Below are 18167 nucleotides of genomic sequence, written 5' to 3' on the forward strand. Positions count from 1 at the left end.
AATTCTATGTCTTTTGTTGTTGCTTTTATTGTTTTATTGTTGTTTTTTTTTTGTTTTTTTTTTTTTTTTTTTTTTTTTTTTTTTTTTTTTTTACTCTTACTGAATTGTATTGCATAAAGAATGAAAATGGAATCTTAGAAATGGTTAACAAATAGAGGAATAATGTGAAAGTTGTAACAAGAAATCCCAAAGAGAATAGAAGAGATCGAGAATTAAAATCTATTTTTCTTTTAAAAACAATTACATTTTTCAATCATTTGATCTCGGCCAATGTATTTGTGTTTCCTGGCACCGCTTGTAATTAAGTACATCATCAATGTTGTGGATGTGTGTTTGTGGACTCAGTCAATGGAGACTTACAGAAAAACGTAGCTAAATGCAAGTTGAGAAGAGATGAATTGCAACGAAGTGAAGAGATGAATTGCAACGAAGTATAGCTAACTGTAAACCGACAGATATTGTACAGTCTTCTACGCTACATGTTACAGTAACGAATTGTTAGAGTTAATAGTCATTAAAGTTATATGAAACTGAAAGTTTAGTCGTCAAGTTCTTTGCTGTGTTTTTATTTGTGTGCCAACTAATACATCTAGCCAGAAGATTCAGAAATACGTAACAATATATATATATATATATATATATATATATATTACTGCGTCTTACTTGCTATATCTTATATCCAGGCTAAGACTATATGATATTGTACAACATAAAACACATGACTATATTGATATTGAAAACAACAAAATACATTGCTGGAGGATTTTAATGCTTAACGTAGGCGTTCAATAGCTAATAGCTGGCTAACAATTTAGTTCACATTCATTATTCTTTGAAAATTTGCGTTAGTTGTTCCCGTTAAAGAGCAGAGAAAAAAAACGCCTCCTATATTTCAAATATTGACTTTGTCAAAGTCAACACATTTCTTTGTTATTGTTTCAGCCATAAGTATACGATACCAATCAGTCTAGCGGGACTCCATTATTATTTCCCTCCCGGCTGCTATTCTCAGTAATTAAACAAAAATGATATTGGAGATCTAAATTTTACCGTAAAGTCAATTTCTTCTCTACTGCATTATTAAAATAGTTAATGATAGTTGAGAAAATGATCTACATTAGCTAAGCCATCATATTACTAATATATGTACATTTTGGTTTCTTATAGTTATAATGTTTTTTGTTTGGTGTAATGCACAAATTGTAAGACAAATTTCCTTACGGATAATAAAGATTATTATTATTATTATTATTATTATTTTACTTTTTCTTTAAATTTGGTAATATTGCAATAAATATAATTTTTGACTCTGATTCTTACCTTTTTTTTTTAATTGAAGAGTTGGTCTAATAAATAACAAAGTAAAGTCATACTAAGGTTTTGAAAAACATAATGTGCATTTTTTTTTTGCTTTTGAAAACAAATTATATACTTAATTACACATCTTTTTTAATTATAGTTTTTAAGATTTTGTTTCGATTTATTTGATATTTAGAAACTATTTATTTACCCTTTTTTATGACATTTCTATTAGAATTGAAACAACTTTAAACAAATTGCCAATGAGAATCTATATGTAAAAATATATATTTTCATAAAAGTCGTAAAGACTTATGATAGTAAATAAATGAAAAAAAAACATTCTGAAACAACTAAAGAAAATTGTCCTTTAATCTTCTTTGATTTTTTCTTCTATAATTGTGCCATTAAAAATTACATTTTATTACCATCATCAACTAACAATATTTGACTGAGAGCCTGAGATTCTTAAGTCCTTTCTTGCAAAAGCCCAGACAGAAGATTTTAACAGCATTTTCCATCTGTTAAATACCATATCTGTACCAGACTAGTGTTGTTTTTATAAGTTAAGAATGACAACAGTGAACATGTCTGAAAGCTGGACAGCGTCTATCAATTTCACTTTCAGCACCTTTACTGAAAAAACAAAGTCTGTGGAATCTCGGAATCAGGATTACCGCCTGAAAATCGTTCAGCTTTATGTGGAGCCAGTTGTAGGACTGTTAGGAATGATCGCAAATATGTTAACGTTTGCCATGTTGATTAAAAGCGGCTTAAGGAAGCCATCCAATATTATAATATTTGGTTTGACGCTGGCTGACTGTCTCTTGCTTATCACTCCAATTAACATTATTGCTTTGACTGGAAGATTTCTTCACTCAAAAGAGACCGCTAATTATTTTGGCTGGGAGTGTTCAGAAAATCTGGCAAGACTTTTGTCCACTTTTAATAGAGTGCTAACGACATTGCATTACTGGGGAGGATTCGCTGGGACAGGCTTGCCAGTTGTAATTACACTGGAAAGATTTATTGCCGTTTTCTTTCCAATGAAATTTGCAAGTATCGTTACAACAAAGAGAGCTATAGTGGCGGTAGTTACTGTCTGGCTATTTTGGGGTCCCTGGGCTTGTTTGTCTGCCTTTGTTAGGGACTTTTGGTTTACAGTTTTACCCAATGGACAAGCTATTGGTTATGAAAAAGTCTCTGAATTCTACATCCATAACTTTAATCTTCTTTACAACTTGGATCGCTACGTTTTCAACTTTTTAAGCTCCATAGTTCCAGTATCCTTGGTAACCATCGGCTGCGTTCTTATCGGGGTCAAGGTCAAGCATTCCTACTTGCAGCGTCAGCTGATATTCTCAGCGAAGACAAAGAAAAAACCGTCGCTTAAAACGACTCGCACCTTAATGACTATCGCGTTGATCATCGCCACCGTTCACGGGACCTACTTCACCGTGACCTGTGCTATGGTAGATCAGTTTATTAACGATACCACGTTCAGCCTCGTGTTGGATGAAATCAAAATGACTCTCGTCTACGTCTGCGGCTCATGCAATTTCTTCGTCTACGTCCTTCTCAACAGCAACTTCCGCAACATCTTAGTGAATATGTTTCCAAAAGTTTGAGTTATTTTTATCTTTCTTATGTCTTTTTTCATCACTTGGAGGAATATGAATTTGTAGCATACGTAGCAGTTGTTTTATATTCACTGAACTTCATGCATATTTACTTACTTTTACTGTATAATGTAATTTTAACTTTCACTTTTCCCTTAGAGTAGCCTCAGACGGATAAATTGTTAGGTCATAATGCTTGATCTGTAGACATTCATTCTCCGTTCCTCTCTGTCTTTTGCTTTGAAGTAGAATCTCCTACAGCGACAGGCCTATCCATATTTTAATGTTGTTTGTCCGTCGTTCTCTGTGTCTGCCTCTTCTTCTTTGTTCTGGTACATTTCCCTGAAGGAAGGTCTTTGCGAGGCATAAGGACCTACTGATGTGTCAATATAGCTTTAGTTTGCGCCTTTTTTTACAGTGGTCAGCAGGTCATTGTGGGCCCATTAGCGGTTACGCTCATATTTAAAATATGGTGGGAAGCGTGGTCGAGTAGCCAAGTGCGGTTGAACTTAGCTTGGCTTGGCTACCTAGAATGGGGCTCGAGGTTCGACACCCGACTCGGGCAGAGTTGTGTTTACTGAGCCTAAAGGCAGCAAGGAAAACCAACTCCTAGATACTTCCTCCCCCCACTTGTCCACAAATGAGATTGGACCAAAAGCGCTCTGAGCATGCTATAAGCATGAAAGTAGCGCTGTATAAAAAGCTATAATAATAATAAATAATAATAATCTTTACTTGTGACGAGGTATTTGTAGGTGATACGTCGGTTCCCTTTATAGTATCTCTATTCCATTACATATTCATAGAAGGACTTTTTGTACAAGAAAATAAGACGCTATTAGACACGTTGTCAGATGGGCAAGACGCGGAGACAGTCGGAGAGATTCCCCGAGAATTCAAACACCTGGAAGGAAGCTGCTCGGTGAGCTTTGACTAGACGGAACCAGACAGATGATGAGATAAATGGTGATACACAATGTTAATGTCATTGTATTGTTAAAATACTTATTAGTAAGGGTTACGGCACTCAACAACTTAGCGAGAATTAGACCGAGCGTATGAGATTTTTTGGGAGCATATTTTCCCATGGGTAACAATAACATTTAAGCCAGTGCGAGCAAACACGCAACATGCAAAACAGCTAACAGAATAGTTACCTCATTAACAAGAGTACACATTATTAGGTAGAAAACAAAACGAAAAATAATAATATTTTTGAAATATTATAAGAAAATGTGCAGTTTCAATAATTATCCTGTCATTTAGCTTTTCTATATCTCTCAATATAATTCTCTTCATGACCCAACCATGCCTGACACCATGATAAAGTCATGGAAAGATAACTCTTATTTCTGCAAGTCGGACTAGAGTTACTTCATGTAACTATCGAGAAGACAGAGAAAAAAGAAAAGGGGGGGGGGGAGAGAACAAGTGATCTTTCTCTTTATACATTCTATATATATATGACTACATTTATGTGCGTTTTTTTGTTACACACGTCAATATCTGGTGTTATTAAAATAGTTGCATGTTTTTTTCATAAAGCTTTGTTTTGATTTTATCACTTCATATTGCTTTTCATTTCCTAACCATGGTCACCGCTTCACATATATTTCGTGGAGTCAAAAGATCTTTCAATGTAGTTGAAATTCCTGCACAAACTATTCATGTACAAACTATAATTTTTTTTTCGTTGTTTTTTTTTACTTTGACTGTTTACCGGATGTTATAAAAATGCACCAGATGTTTGTCATAGAAAGCAATTTGTCTGGTAATTGAGGCAACGAAAAATGTGTAGCTCATGAACATCGATGTTAATCATTGTTAAATACAGCCAGATGTAAAATGTAGACTTAAAAGCACAGAAATACCAATGATATAGTTTCAAGGAAAGCAATCCAATTAAAAATAAAGTAATGTTGTATATGAGTAGTTTCCTTCTGAATTAAAATGGTGGAAAAAACGGCGTCTTTCTAATGAATAGACAAAGCTATAGTCTGCTGTGTGGGAGACATAGTTCCGACCATAAACAATACCCAGGCTTTCATCTCACTTATTCAAAGCCCAATTTCTCTGAGATGAACCATAGTCGTTCTACGACTGAAGGAGGCCAATGATAGTCTGCCTTTAGCGTCAGGAAAATGGTTTTTCTCCAGTAAAAAATAAAATTTTATGATTACTAGAGACAAGTATTTTACAAAACATTGATTTTAGCTTTGTCGGAGAAAGAATATTAATTTTTAGATCTAAATAAAAAAAATGTACAGTCGAATCCTGTTAATTGAACAACCTGCTAATCGGAGCTGTCACTTATTCAGACCGAATCCTAAAGTAGAGAAACTAATGCTATTACACTATTAGTCTTCCTTGGACCAACTTTCTGTTTAATTTGAAATAAAGAACGAGAGAAAGAAACAGAGTGAGAGAGAGAGAAAAGAAAGAAAATTAAAAAGGGAAAAGGTGGAAATTCAGTAGATCAAAAAATTACGAATATTTTTTATACATCACCAACGAGCCTGAGGGAAAAGATTAAAAAAAAAAAAAAAAAGAAAAAAAAAAGTTTTTTAAAAAATTATATTACGTTTACTTGTATCAATTAGTTTGGATCAGTCATGTAATGAAGTTTGTAAAAATCTAGACTAACAATAAAAAAGCATTTTATAAAAATAAAACAAGGGAAACGACATGGAATCTAACTTATGGCTCAAGCCTTCTCAGGTTTCTGAAGCCAACACGCTAACCACTCTGCTAGTTGAGAGCTTATGAACATGGAGGATTTTATAGTTATCTATTGTTTCCATTGCCTCGGAATATTTTTCAAGTTTGCGTTCACTAAGACTCAGACAGTTACCTATAAAGGGTTCTAATTCAGCTTATGCCGCCACTTCAGTCAATTACAATTTCTTTCCCTTGTTCTAAATACCCAAACATAAAAATTAATTACAATAATTAATTAACTATTTGGTTTTATTTTTTATTGATTGTCAGGTAAAAGAAATAATTGTGCACAATTTCAGCTTGATCTTAGTTTGGATGTGGGAGAAATAACGTGTACAAACTTTTAGCAAGACAGGAAGAGATGTCATTAGCTTTGTAAAAAGAAGATGCTGCAATTGTTGCTCAATTTGGCGTAAGGAAAGATATTTAAATGTTGCTCTGTTATTTCATTCAGGAAGTAAACAAAGACGTCTACACCGTTGTGTTAGATGTTTGAAGTGATTTTGTCTAAGTTCAGCCGTCAACAGAACGCGTCAGGTCATATCTGGTAAGTTCTTCAATCATTTACAGAAAATAAGCAAACATAGTGCTGAAGATCGATTCGAAGATGTGTTTGCAGATTTATTTTTTACAAAGCGTATACTAAATCTCTTTGACTGATACAAAGTTTGTACACGTTATTTCTCCCAAACTCATTCTCTGATCAATTTAAAACTCAGCACAATATTTCGTAGGCATAGTGAGACATAATAATAAATAATAATAAAAAAAATTGTCAATGAATTATTTTGTTTGATATCACAAAGTGAAATTAATTCTGCAGTATTTACAAATATGTCTAAATAAATGGAGTTTTGTCCCCTTAGATAATTTACACGTTATTTCTCCCACATCCATTCTCGGATCAAGTTGAAACTTTAAACCATTATTTATTGTACCTAACAAAACATGAATAAATTAAAAATTTTACACATTTGCCAATTATTACTAATTAATTATTTTGTTTAATATTGACGAAGGGAAATCAACTTTCTCTATTCTTCTCTGTCATTTGCCTTGGATAGAATCTCTTTCAATGACATGCCCTTTATTTCCTCTATCTTGTCTTCCCATCGCTTTTCGTGTCTACTGATTCTTCTTATCCCTTGAAATAACGTGGATGGAGGTCTTTGCTAGCCCTTAGGACCTCATGATATGACCATACAATTCAAGTTTTGCGCGTTTTTTTTTTCTTTACAGTGGTAAAATATATGAGGAGTTAAACCTATTGAGAAGTCGGAATTATTCTATCAATACATGAATATAGGATTAAAATGTGTACAATGATGAAGAATAAATGGAGAGCTAGATATTAAGTGTAAATGTTTTAAAAGTCCCCTTTATTATTGCAAAAACAAGTCCTTAGTTTTAGTGAATCCAATACTTTGCTATATGCTATTTTGCATTACATGTGCATATTTAGTTTAGAGAGAGTCGACGTGAATGGGTGATAATCCTTTTCTAGAATTGTTCGTTTGTAAAATGTTTTACATGTTTCGGATGTTCCTTCAGAGTTGAAGATAATTTACTTCCTAGTCCAAACCTCCCGCAGCACGACGGGGGATGGGAGCGGGCAGGGTTTGAACCCGGGACCATCGATAAATCCAAAACGACAGTCCAGCGCGCAAACCGCACGCCAAGGCAGTCAGCACTGAAGAAAATAAAATATATTCTTAATACTTATTATCAGTCAGAGAAAATGTTTTACTGCAACAGACCTGTCTTTGGATGAGAATAAATTTCGCAGGACATTGTTAATGGGATAATGATAAATAGTTTTTTTCACTAACAGATTGTTTTAAGGTCGTAACTATTAGCCGATAATTATATAAAAATGATGATGTATTCATGGCGATTAAAAGAACGTGTATATTAAAACAAATACATTGAGTACAAGTTTTCTATAAAAACATAACCTACACAAAGCAAACCTTTTTACAACTTTTTATTTTTTAAAGGACACTATAACAATGCTATCTTCTGTTTCTTCTACTGGAACCAGTCAAGTGGAAACAGTGCGTGCTAAGGCTCTGAGATTCTGCTGGGTTAATTCTCTATATTTTGCTATCTTTTGGGGGAAATTACCTTCCTGGTGGAAATATGGAACATTGATTTTTAGTAATGAGATTCTCAAAATTTTCTTTAGCTTTCTTAAATAGTAATACAACTTTAAGTGTTGGCCACCTTTGTTGTATAAAAATCTTTTGTTCCAGTTTTAAGTTTGGAGCATTGGGTGACATGAGAGCCTAGGTATAGGCTACGACCTGAACATAGTCGGATACGATAAAATAAGACACAATAAATATTTAATATTATGTAAAGATTTATGAGTCAGAGAGAAAAAGAGATTGGAGGAAAGTATATGTCAATGTGCATTGCAGATCACACCCTCAAAATAAAATACGATTACTTAACTATGAGTTTAAATTTAGAACCTCTCGAAGCCATTCTGTTTAGAATAGAAAATATCGATATAGTGACTATTTGCATTGATTTGTACGTAACTGAAGAAGAAGACTGGCATGATTCAGACGGCTTGTCTTTGTCCGTCACTACGATCACTCATGCCAAATAGACCATATGTAAACAGACAATGTGATGTTAGAGATCAATCGATTGCAGTGCGTTGGATGATTGAAGAACGCCACAATCCATCTGACTTTTATCATGGGTTAATGTACAGGAAGCTGAGAAAATTGTTGATGTTGATGTGAATTATCCGAAACTGGACTAAATTGACTTTAAAAAAACAAATGTGTCTGTGTGTGCGTGTGTGTCTAGGTATTTTTATAATTTCAAGGGATTCCAAATTTAGAACCGCCGTGTAACATTCACAATTAAGATTTTTCTCTGTCACAGTTCACGTGAGACGACAGCTTCAAGTGACACTCTTGTCTGATCAATACAAAGATGGAACATTATAGTTATCATCTGTTACTAAATGTATAGAATTAATAAAGTCTTAGATATAAGATACTTATTAAATTCTGAATAAAATCTAACGACATGAAACCAACTCATAAGGTAAGATACTCTTTTATAAACACATTAACAGATTGTTTAGCTTTTCAAAACTTCATTTGTAAATATCATTCTTTTTTTTTTTTAGAATTTGATCATTTCGACAGCGGTATTTGAGACTCTGTTCTTATTGCTTCCATTGTGTCATGTCTTTTGTCTATCTCAAAGTGATTGCCCTCCTATAACGCAGTGCATACCACAGCTCAGGTAAAAAAAAAAGAATATTATATTTAACTAAGTTTTTATATTAGTAATACACATTTCCTTTTCGAATCTTTCATTATAGTTTGTAATTTTATTGCTCTGTAAGGTTTAGATTAGGATATATTTCGTTGAATTACTGGAAGAGGTTTTGCCTAAAACCTGGGAGAGGTTTATCATCACAATTGTTTACACGGAGGAACGATTTGATAATATCTATATTCATTTCTCTCGTTCATTTGATCCTTTTGGCTCCTTTTGTTCTACCACCAACAGCACCTCTCTCTTGTGTTTGGTCATGAGCTTGTGAATTACCTTCAGTAAACACTCGACTCATTGGTGAATAATATTTACCGCCTGAGTAATTTATTTCGAGTTTAACATTGTCCTGGAGTTCCAATTGGGAATGAAAAAATATCACATAAAAACTAAATTTATGTTCAATATATTATGCTAGCCGGATATGACTCCCGGCCTGCAGGCCTTAGTTTGGGTATTACGGATCTATTGATTGGATTTAGATTTATGTTCCTTTCAAATATTTCAAATATTTTTAAAAATTTTGCCACTAAAAAAAAATGCGTTTACCAGTTCAGCCGACATATTCATATCAAAAATAAAATACCATGTTGTAGACAGACGGTCTGTTATTATTAAAAACTGCTATTCGACACCTACAGAAATGGACGTGATAAGAAGAGAAGTAGGTCATGAGCTTCAAATACAAGAGCTTATCTCAGATATAAATGACACACCCTCTCAGCCGACCAACGAAAACATTTGTAGAACACCCAACCAACATGACAATGATTCAATATCGGCAATAAGCAATGAGCTAGACTCAAAATTTGTACTCTCATGGACCGTTACAAGAACACCAATTTTAACTCTAGGCCACGTATCCCTAAACAAAATGTCAAGAAAGAGATAAAAACTTATATTATTGAAATAAATAAAGTTTTAGTCAACTATTTTGAAACACCAAAAAATTAGTTTGATATACACCTCACTACATACTTCGCCGCAGTGGCTGTTACAGAGATCTCTGGACAAAAGACCATCGAGCTAAGCTAGGCTCAATTAATCAGGGAAAGAAAAAAAAACATATGCCAGCATGGAAAAGGCGCCTTGAAGACCATATAATGGATACAATAGGACAATATCTTGGAAACAACTATTCCTCGAAAATTCTTAACAAAATGAAGTCCATTTTGAGAACAACTGGAATCAAGCTGATGGACTGTGATAGACAACGACTGCGGACGACTCTTATGTTTGAAAGATACGCTGAGACAAAAAGTTTAAGGGAGCTCGGTTAAAGCGCTACAACGAAACCACTAAAAGGAAAGAGCATAATGCTCTATTTCAAGACAAAAGAAAACAGTTCATCCGTAAACTAGCTGATAATGATGCTGACAAAATTCAGAACATTGATAGCACTAAAAACGGCGAGTTCATCGACTATTGGGCAGCGCTTTGGTCCGACCCTCTATATTACAACGTACAGGCTGACTGGATCGATGAAATCCAAACTAAAAACAACCTAATACCAGAAATGTCTGATGAGGATTTCACAGCCGAGGAAGTCTTAGCAGCTATATCAAAAACTAACAACTGGACTGCTTCTGGGCCGGACAATATACACAACTTTTGGCTGAAAAAGCTTACAGCCATACAAGTACCACTAACATCAAGTTTTAACGAGTTAATATCAGAACCGTCTTCAATGTTGTTAGAACTCACTGAAGGGAGAACATCTTTCCTCACGAAAAAGGTGATCCGAATCAACCATCAAACTATTGCTTTATCACATTTCTGTCACTATTAACTTAACTATTAAAAAGTAAAATGCATAAATTTTGCTATGCTCATAATCTACTAGCAGAGGAACATAAAGGTTGCATTGAAGAATCGATGAGCTGTAAATTACAGCTTATAGATGGTATTATAGAAGAAAAAGAAACTTACACATGTGTTACATCGACTACAAAAAAGCATTCGACTCAGTGACTGGCTATTAAAAACCTCGAATATTTAGAAAAAATCAACATAAGAATAACAAAAAAAATCTATTGAAATTCGTAAGGATAATTTGAAGATAAATCTACACCTTAACGGTAGATTATGTTCACATAAGAAGGAGTAAATACTAGGGTGACTCTCTATCTCCGCTCTGGTTCTGCCTAGCTATTAACCCATTATCTAAATTACTCCATAGCACTACAAACGATTTTAGGATAGACACCAAATCTACAAAAAGTGTGTCTCACCTATTATACATGGATGATTTAGAGCTATATGCAGAAACCGAGAAAAAGTTAAACACCCTCACTGAAACGGTAAAACTCTTTAGTGACGATATCTGTATTTCTTTTGACCTGGATAATTGTGGCATCATTACCATTAATTAAATACAACAATGTACCTTATTGTTATATCAACCGAAAGCATAATTCCAACTGATCTCACCTTCAAGGCCCTTAACATTCTTAAGAAGATTCTCGTGGACTGTCAGAGGCCAGTACTGCTGCAGACCTGCCACATCATCAGAAAATTTCTCAGTGGACACTGATAAAGGAAATACAATGAATTTCGTTTCGTTCTTGCGAAACCCGACCCTGGCAGTGCCACAGAATGAATACTTGTTGTTTCTAAGATAATAATAATACTTTTTTAAAAATTAGTTCTCTTTATTCAATCATCTATAGTCTACATTTTATTTTGTTTCAGTGCACTACAAATGTCTGGGTGTCAACCTCCTTTTTGTACATTAAATGAATTATGTCTAGTGGACGCTTCTTATTGTCTGAACATCTCTTGTAATAATGCAAATTTAATGTGTGAAATTGCGTGTACTAATCTAAAACGTTCATGTCAAAATCAATTAACGAGTTACAGTAGTAAAGTCTTGGGAGTAACAACATCTGAACCTCCCCCCAACGAGGAGTTCAGTAGGACATATTCTGCAATAATCACAGCGACCTATAGTAGTAATGCCCAGAAAAAGACAACGCCAGCGCCGTCCTATACAGAGGCTTTTAACAAGACTGATTCCTTAATAATCGGAGTCATTGTCAGTTGCTCGTTATTGGGCGTTGCTTGTATTGTGATATGCGTTCTGTGGAGGAGGAAAATAAAGAGAACACAGCATCTTGACAAAATGTGTAGTCAGGACTCTTCTGTCACCATAGTGAGACAAAGCTTGGCGCTTAACAACGATTACGATGTCATACAGTGGGTCAGTGAAACACAAGATGCCTGCAGTGAGGCTCCTAGTCAACACAAGGATGTTAAAACTTCAGCTTATGAACTGTTAATAGAAGAAGATAGTGAAACGTATGAGGCTATAGATGATCCAGACGAGAGGGCCAATACACAGGAGGAGACCTCAGTAGATCTCAACAAGGTAGGAGATAATGGCAAAAATAATGCAATCATAAATGAATTGGATGGACTCAGCCATTGCGGAACTCAAAACAAACTAGATAAAGAGCGTAATATTTCCTCTGCATCTACGAACGTTCCAAACCCATACTTTGTGCTAGATTCCGATGGTGTCACGGAGCCATACTTTATGCTGGATTCAGCGTTCAGTGGTGTCAAGGAGCCATATTTTGAGCTGGAGTCAGCGTCCACTGATGTAGGAAACCCACACTTGTTGGAGCCAGTGTCCACCGATGTTTCGGATTCTTACTACGTGTCAGAGTCGCAAGATAAATCATCCAATGATACAGAGAATAGTTCTGATTCTTATTCCAGACTTGGTGAAAAGAAAATAATTAAGGCTGTAAATCCTTACAATGTTAAACTTGATGACAATGTCATTGTCAATGATAATAATGACAACAATGATAGAAATGAAAATATTGATAGAAATGAAAATATTGATAAAAATGAAAATAATTGCATTAATAACAATAATGATAATAATGACAGTAATGATAATACTGACAATAATGATAATACTGACAATAATGATAATAATGAAAATAATAATGAAAATAACAATGACATAACAATGACAATAACTGACAATAATAAAAACGACAATAATAATGACATTAATGATACAAATGAAGAGTGTGAACAAAAGCACAATGACTTAGATCCCCCTGCGCCATTCGGCTCGTAGGTCGGCAGGCTCTTTCCATATAAATCAGTCACTAGAGAAGTTTACAGCCTCTTCCCAAGAGTCTAAGGTCTTCCATGACGGTACGACGCCATGTTATACACAAAAAAAAACGGGCATATTTTTTTTTGTTTCAACCTCCTTAATTTACATGTCTTTAGGATTCTTCTTGTCAAAAGATGTCATGCGACGTTCACAGCACATAATGATTTATCACAATACTTTTTTGGATTATGCATCATTGGACAAAAGAATGAATTTGCTGAGATATAAATTTCTAAAATTCAATGTTTAAAAATGCTTGGCATGTTTCTTTTGTTGTCTGTGCAAAGAATGTATGTAGAGGAACTCAATTGTTTTCAAATAATAAAGTCTGTTTCCAGAATTCATTAATACTTTATAGTCAATACCAATAAAATTGTTTTAATTTGTTAAGTGTATTGCTATCTTTTTTAAAATGTACACTCTTACAGTAAATGTATTTTGTTTTTTTTTTTTTTTTATTTCCTAGTGTAAAATGCTCCTTTATTTTTACATTACAGTATGCTCTAACACTTCAGAGAGATATGGTAACTATTTTTTCTGATGAAAAGAAATTTCTTTATTAAGAAGAAAAATGTAGCAATCACAATCACACAGAAAAACATTAGGCCACACCTGTTGAAATACAAGTTAATAATCTTTTCCTAAATTGACCTCTGATCTATGCGCATGTGTACATCTAAGTAAAACCCAATTGCAGATGAGATTGAGAACAGATGCGTTTACATCCAACCCTTTTGTAGACCTCTGGCAGATGCGCTTGTATCCAACGCCCATGTTAGTCACTGACCAAAGCGCGTGTGTCCAACGCCCATGTTACTCACTAACCAAAGCGCTTGTGTCCAACGCCTATGTTAGTCACTAACTAAAGTGCTAACGTCCAACACCCATGCTAGCCACTGACCAAAGTGTTAGCGTCCGACGCTCATGTTAGTCACTGACCAAAACGCTTGTGTCTAACTTTCCTGTTAGACTACTGACATATACGCTTGTGCCTTAACTTTCGAATTCATCCATATTTATTACAAGACATTTATTAATTGTATAAATATAATGCAATCCGAACAGTCCAACCAATTTATGCACCAAAAGATGTATGTCATAAACACAATTTCATCTTCAAGTGGAGGCTACACTACTGTGCAATGAAAACTACATCTTATCTTTTATAATACAGACGTTACTTCAAAAAAGAAGATGATTACGTCCTACGCGTCATGCATTCAGTCATGCATGTTAACCAATGACTTAAATTCTGCCAAGTCACTGGTTTTCCGATCTAGCACTGTATACATTACTATATATCCTAAACCAAACCAAACAAGATGGTATTGTCCTTATGTGCTTTAAGTAGGAAGCAGAGCTTTTCATGTAAGTGGGACTTGAGACATCTGTGGCTTCCTTGTTTGAGTAATGCAAATAGAGAAAAGCGTTGGTTAATTCTGCTCAGAGAACGTTGAAAAATATGACTCGCAGAATTGTAATGCTATAAGCGCTAAAAAATATTATGAGCTTAGTTTTCAGCGAGGGAACATCTTTTATAGATCTATTGTTAGAATTCAAACTTAGATATCGAATTTTTTATAGTCTAGTATGACGTTAGATAATCTCTCATTGCAAATAAAACAATGATGTTATTAAGTGAGATCAAACTCGTTTTTAGAAAGTTCGGGATCGGTTCGGTTAGATTTAAGTTCGAGTTCTGTTCGATAACAAGTACGGTTCGGGTTCAGTTCGGTCATCATAGCTTCACACAACATAAAACAACGCTATGGCACCCCTGTGATAATGCAGTGGGTACCGAGTCACATAGGTGTGTGTGACAGGTGGGGAAATGTGATGTGTGTTTGGCACGTTTTATGTCTAGGGGATGATTATTTTTAATGCTATCACACCCCCACTTATCAGCATATGAATCGGGAGCAGACACGCAACGAGACAAAGCAATGAAAGATAGATACAAAAGTTAAAATAAAGGAAATTTATTTACATAAATATACATATAATAATAAAAAGGGGGAGGGTTTGCATCTATCTCTAATATATTCTATGTTTAATCATCACTCTTGCACATAATAAGAGAGTATGTCACTTTGTCCTCTGACTTAGCTGGTTGTCCTATTGATGTCGCAGCTGGCTGGGTCCTGGCTTGAGGTTCTGCAGCTGGAGGTGGCGCTCTAGCGGATAGAGGGACGCCGGCGATATAGCTCTTGTGGAGTCTCAGTCCCAAGTTCTAGTATCTGTAGTGGGCACAGTATGGCGGGTGGCCGGATACCGTGGGCACAAGGTTACTGCGGGCAGAGCTGATCTGCCGTGGGCGGTGTGAGTAACAGGATATGTCCAGTGAATTGCAGAGGGTTGGCGTAGCTATGACGTCTCGCACAGATCTGACTCTATAGGGACGTCGCGCCTAATAGCTTGACAGGTGGGCTGTCGAATAGGTGGGCAATGCCGATAGCGCCAAGTAGTAGAGTTGGGTAGATCTCATTAGGCAAATGCAGCGCTGAATAGCACTAAGCACAACTGCGGGTAAATGGATCGTTGATCCAGTAACTAGGCAATAGGTGATTCTTGATAGCAACTAGGCAAGTGCAGCGCTGATTAGCACTAAGCACATAGATAGGCCAGTAGGCAAATAGGCAGACACCTGAGGGAGGCTGCGGATAAATAAAGACAAGTTAGGACATGTCTCTCATACATATTATCGATGCCCTCGACTGAGGTGCATTCGTCAGATTGGTGAAATTGCTTTAGAGCACAATGAGGAGATGATGACAAATGGGATTTGGAAAATAGATGGCAGATAGTAGCATTATATAAATGTACATAAAAGGGGAAATACTAATATAAAAATGTACATAGAAGGGGAAATAATAATCTCAAATGAACAACACAGGTGGATAGAGAAAGAAAAGGGGGGGGGAAGTGGGCTGTGGTCAGCGACCCAGACGATTTGTCTACATATGACCGTGGGTCGAGAACAATGGGGCGCGCTTGAATGGAGTGTCCGTTCAAGCGGCGCAACTCTCATTAGAGTAAAATGAGTAAAGGGGAGATAATTCAATACAGGGGAGATAACTCATATCTCCTTTCTAAGCGCAGTATTAGTGCGATAGTAAAATCATCACGGTTGTCAGCCGAGATAAGGGAAATAGGCTAAGATGTACAAATATATACATGGTCGCATCAACGATCAATTGAGCAACGTAGCATTAATAGATTAATGCAATACATAAATACATAGGGCATGTTTATGTTTTCTACTTACGCCAGTGAGAAATACACAATGCACTAATTAAATACAAATGAAATAAGCAAAATACACATGATAATATCCAGTGGAAATAGCACAAAAGTAATTAAGATGGAACTTGTGATTAAGTTCGGCTTACCACCAGGTATTCCTCTAGGAGAGAGAATAAGTGATATAGTCCAGACTCGATAGCTCAGCTCGAATGAGAAATGAAAAAGGGTCTGGCTTGAGTTGGTTTACTTTATATAAGCCTGGAAAGTGCGGGCGGACACAGGAAATGCCCTAGGCTAAGATTTATCTTACACGTGGGTGGATTTGACTCGAGGTGGGAGCCGCACCTTGGAATATCACGCGGTGTGTTGACCAGGGCAATCTCTTAGATCAAAGAGAGACGTGAGAGAAGGGGGGGGAGAAGGATTAGCTTGCATTCAAACCAAGGTGGTGTCAACCGCGACCGTCAGGCAGACATCCGGCGGATAAGACAAAGGAGATAGTGTGATTATCTTTCCCCGATCAAGGGCAGATAAATGAAAGGACTGGCCTAGTTTTCTCCAATGTGGTCAACTAAGTCTAGCCTGGTATAGAGGAAAAGGTGGGGCGGGTGGAGAATTTAGGGGTAGGATGGTGAAATAATCAAAATAAAATAAATAAATAATGAAAAATAATAATTAATGCTGTGATAAATTTGAGTGACTCTGACAGCGAGTTTTTGACTTGTCACAGTGTGACTGGCAACACTGTTGCAGACTCCTTGGCCCACCAGGGAGGGCAAATTCCACCCACTGAACAGGCTGTAAGTTTCCATCATGCTCTGGCTTTAATTCAAAAAACAGAAATGGAAAAGTGGTTTGAGTGCTGGGACAATTCCCAAAAAGCCAGTGGAGTCTGGGAGTGCATGAGGCGCCCTGACCGCACTTCCCCGTGGTGGAGGCTGTCCAGGCCTGAGCAAGCTATTATAGCACAGCGCAGGACAGGCCATTGTCCTGTTGGCTCATATTTCTCACGGCTATGGCCAAATTTCGATTCACGGTGCCCCCGCTGCGGGGAGGAAGAGGAAACCGTGCCTCATATTCTGTTTGACTGCCCCAGACTTGCTGATCTCCGTCTCGAAAGGTCTGCGAAACCCAAAATTCTCGATCTGTATGGCGACATTTATGCACTACACAAGACAGCAGGGTTTCGGTCCAGGGCTTTAGCAAGAGAGGATTTGAGCCTCTCAAGCCCTCACTCTAATGGAGTTTGATGATGATGATGATGAGTTCGGTCAGATTTAAAAGTCAGGGTTGGGATCAGTTCTGTGTTAGAAAATTAGGTAATATCCAAGCTCCTTCATCTCGTCTGTCTCTTTACTTTCGTCGTAGTGGTGCTGTGACAGTTCGCGTAACCAAATCCCTCTATTTTTCCCGATCAGCAGCTGTTCTTAAAAGGATATCAAGAGAGAGAGAGAGCGAGCGGTCCATTCTTTTAAAATGTCCATCTTTTCTTCAGACGACCCTTTTTTTCGTGCTCCATCCATTTCATCTTGAAGAATGAGTTTACACAATGAGTCATTTCTTACACTACATATATACCTCCTCGTTCGTGGTCAAAGATGAGCACATTTCTCATCTCCAGTGAACTCGAAGATGGCTGTAAAGTCCAATCTTCGCTTTAAAAAGCTGGCCGCATACGTGGCATGGTTAGATTCGGTCAGTTGCAGATAGGCCTGCTTCTTCTCTCAGGTTTTTTGTTGGTTCAAGGCTCTTTCGCCCGAGTTGTTTCTGTTTCAGAAGGTGTTCTAGTTCCTGATTTTTTCGAACATACTGAGCGTACCCCACCACTTCTTTTGAAGTCTTGGTTATAGCGT

General features: G+C 36.3%; 2 protein-coding genes across 5 annotated transcripts in view; both read left to right on the forward strand.

Annotated features, from left to right (window-relative positions):
* The first annotated feature begins 1871 nt into the window (after positions 1-1871).
* LOC129921722 (probable G-protein coupled receptor B0563.6) lies at positions 1872-2927 on the forward strand. Its single transcript, XM_056004291.1, has one exon. The coding sequence runs from the start codon at positions 1872-1874 to the stop codon at positions 2925-2927; it is 1056 nt and encodes a 351-aa protein (XP_055860266.1).
* Positions 2928-8199: 5272 nt separating this feature from the next.
* Positions 8200-18167, forward strand: part of LOC106051639 (putative uncharacterized protein DDB_G0277255) — a 32424-nt gene continuing 22456 nt past the window's right edge. For 2 of the 4 annotated variants that reach the window (XR_008773700.1, XR_008773701.1), the window contains exons 1-2: positions 8200-8699; positions 8785-8903. Coding sequence is in view for 2 of the 4 variants with exons in the window: in XM_056004282.1 (XP_055860257.1) it covers positions 8682-8699; positions 8785-8903; positions 11628-13029 (1539 nt within the window). In the remaining 2 variants the exon portion in view is untranslated. Of the gene's footprint in view, positions 8700-8784; positions 8904-11627; positions 13462-18167 lie in introns of those variants that run through there. The other 2 variants (XM_056004282.1, XM_056004283.1) reach the window with 2 other exon arrangements.

Source organism: Biomphalaria glabrata, chromosome 11 (genome assembly GCF_947242115.1).
Source record: "Biomphalaria glabrata chromosome 11, xgBioGlab47.1, whole genome shotgun sequence".
NCBI lineage: Eukaryota > Metazoa > Mollusca > Gastropoda > Planorbidae > Biomphalaria > Biomphalaria glabrata.

Bases quoted from the DNA above. Each gene is read 5' to 3' on its own strand.
- LOC129921722 (XM_056004291.1), top strand. From the start codon at position 1,872: ATGACAACAGTGAACATGTCTGAAAGCTGGACAGCGTCTATCAATTTC.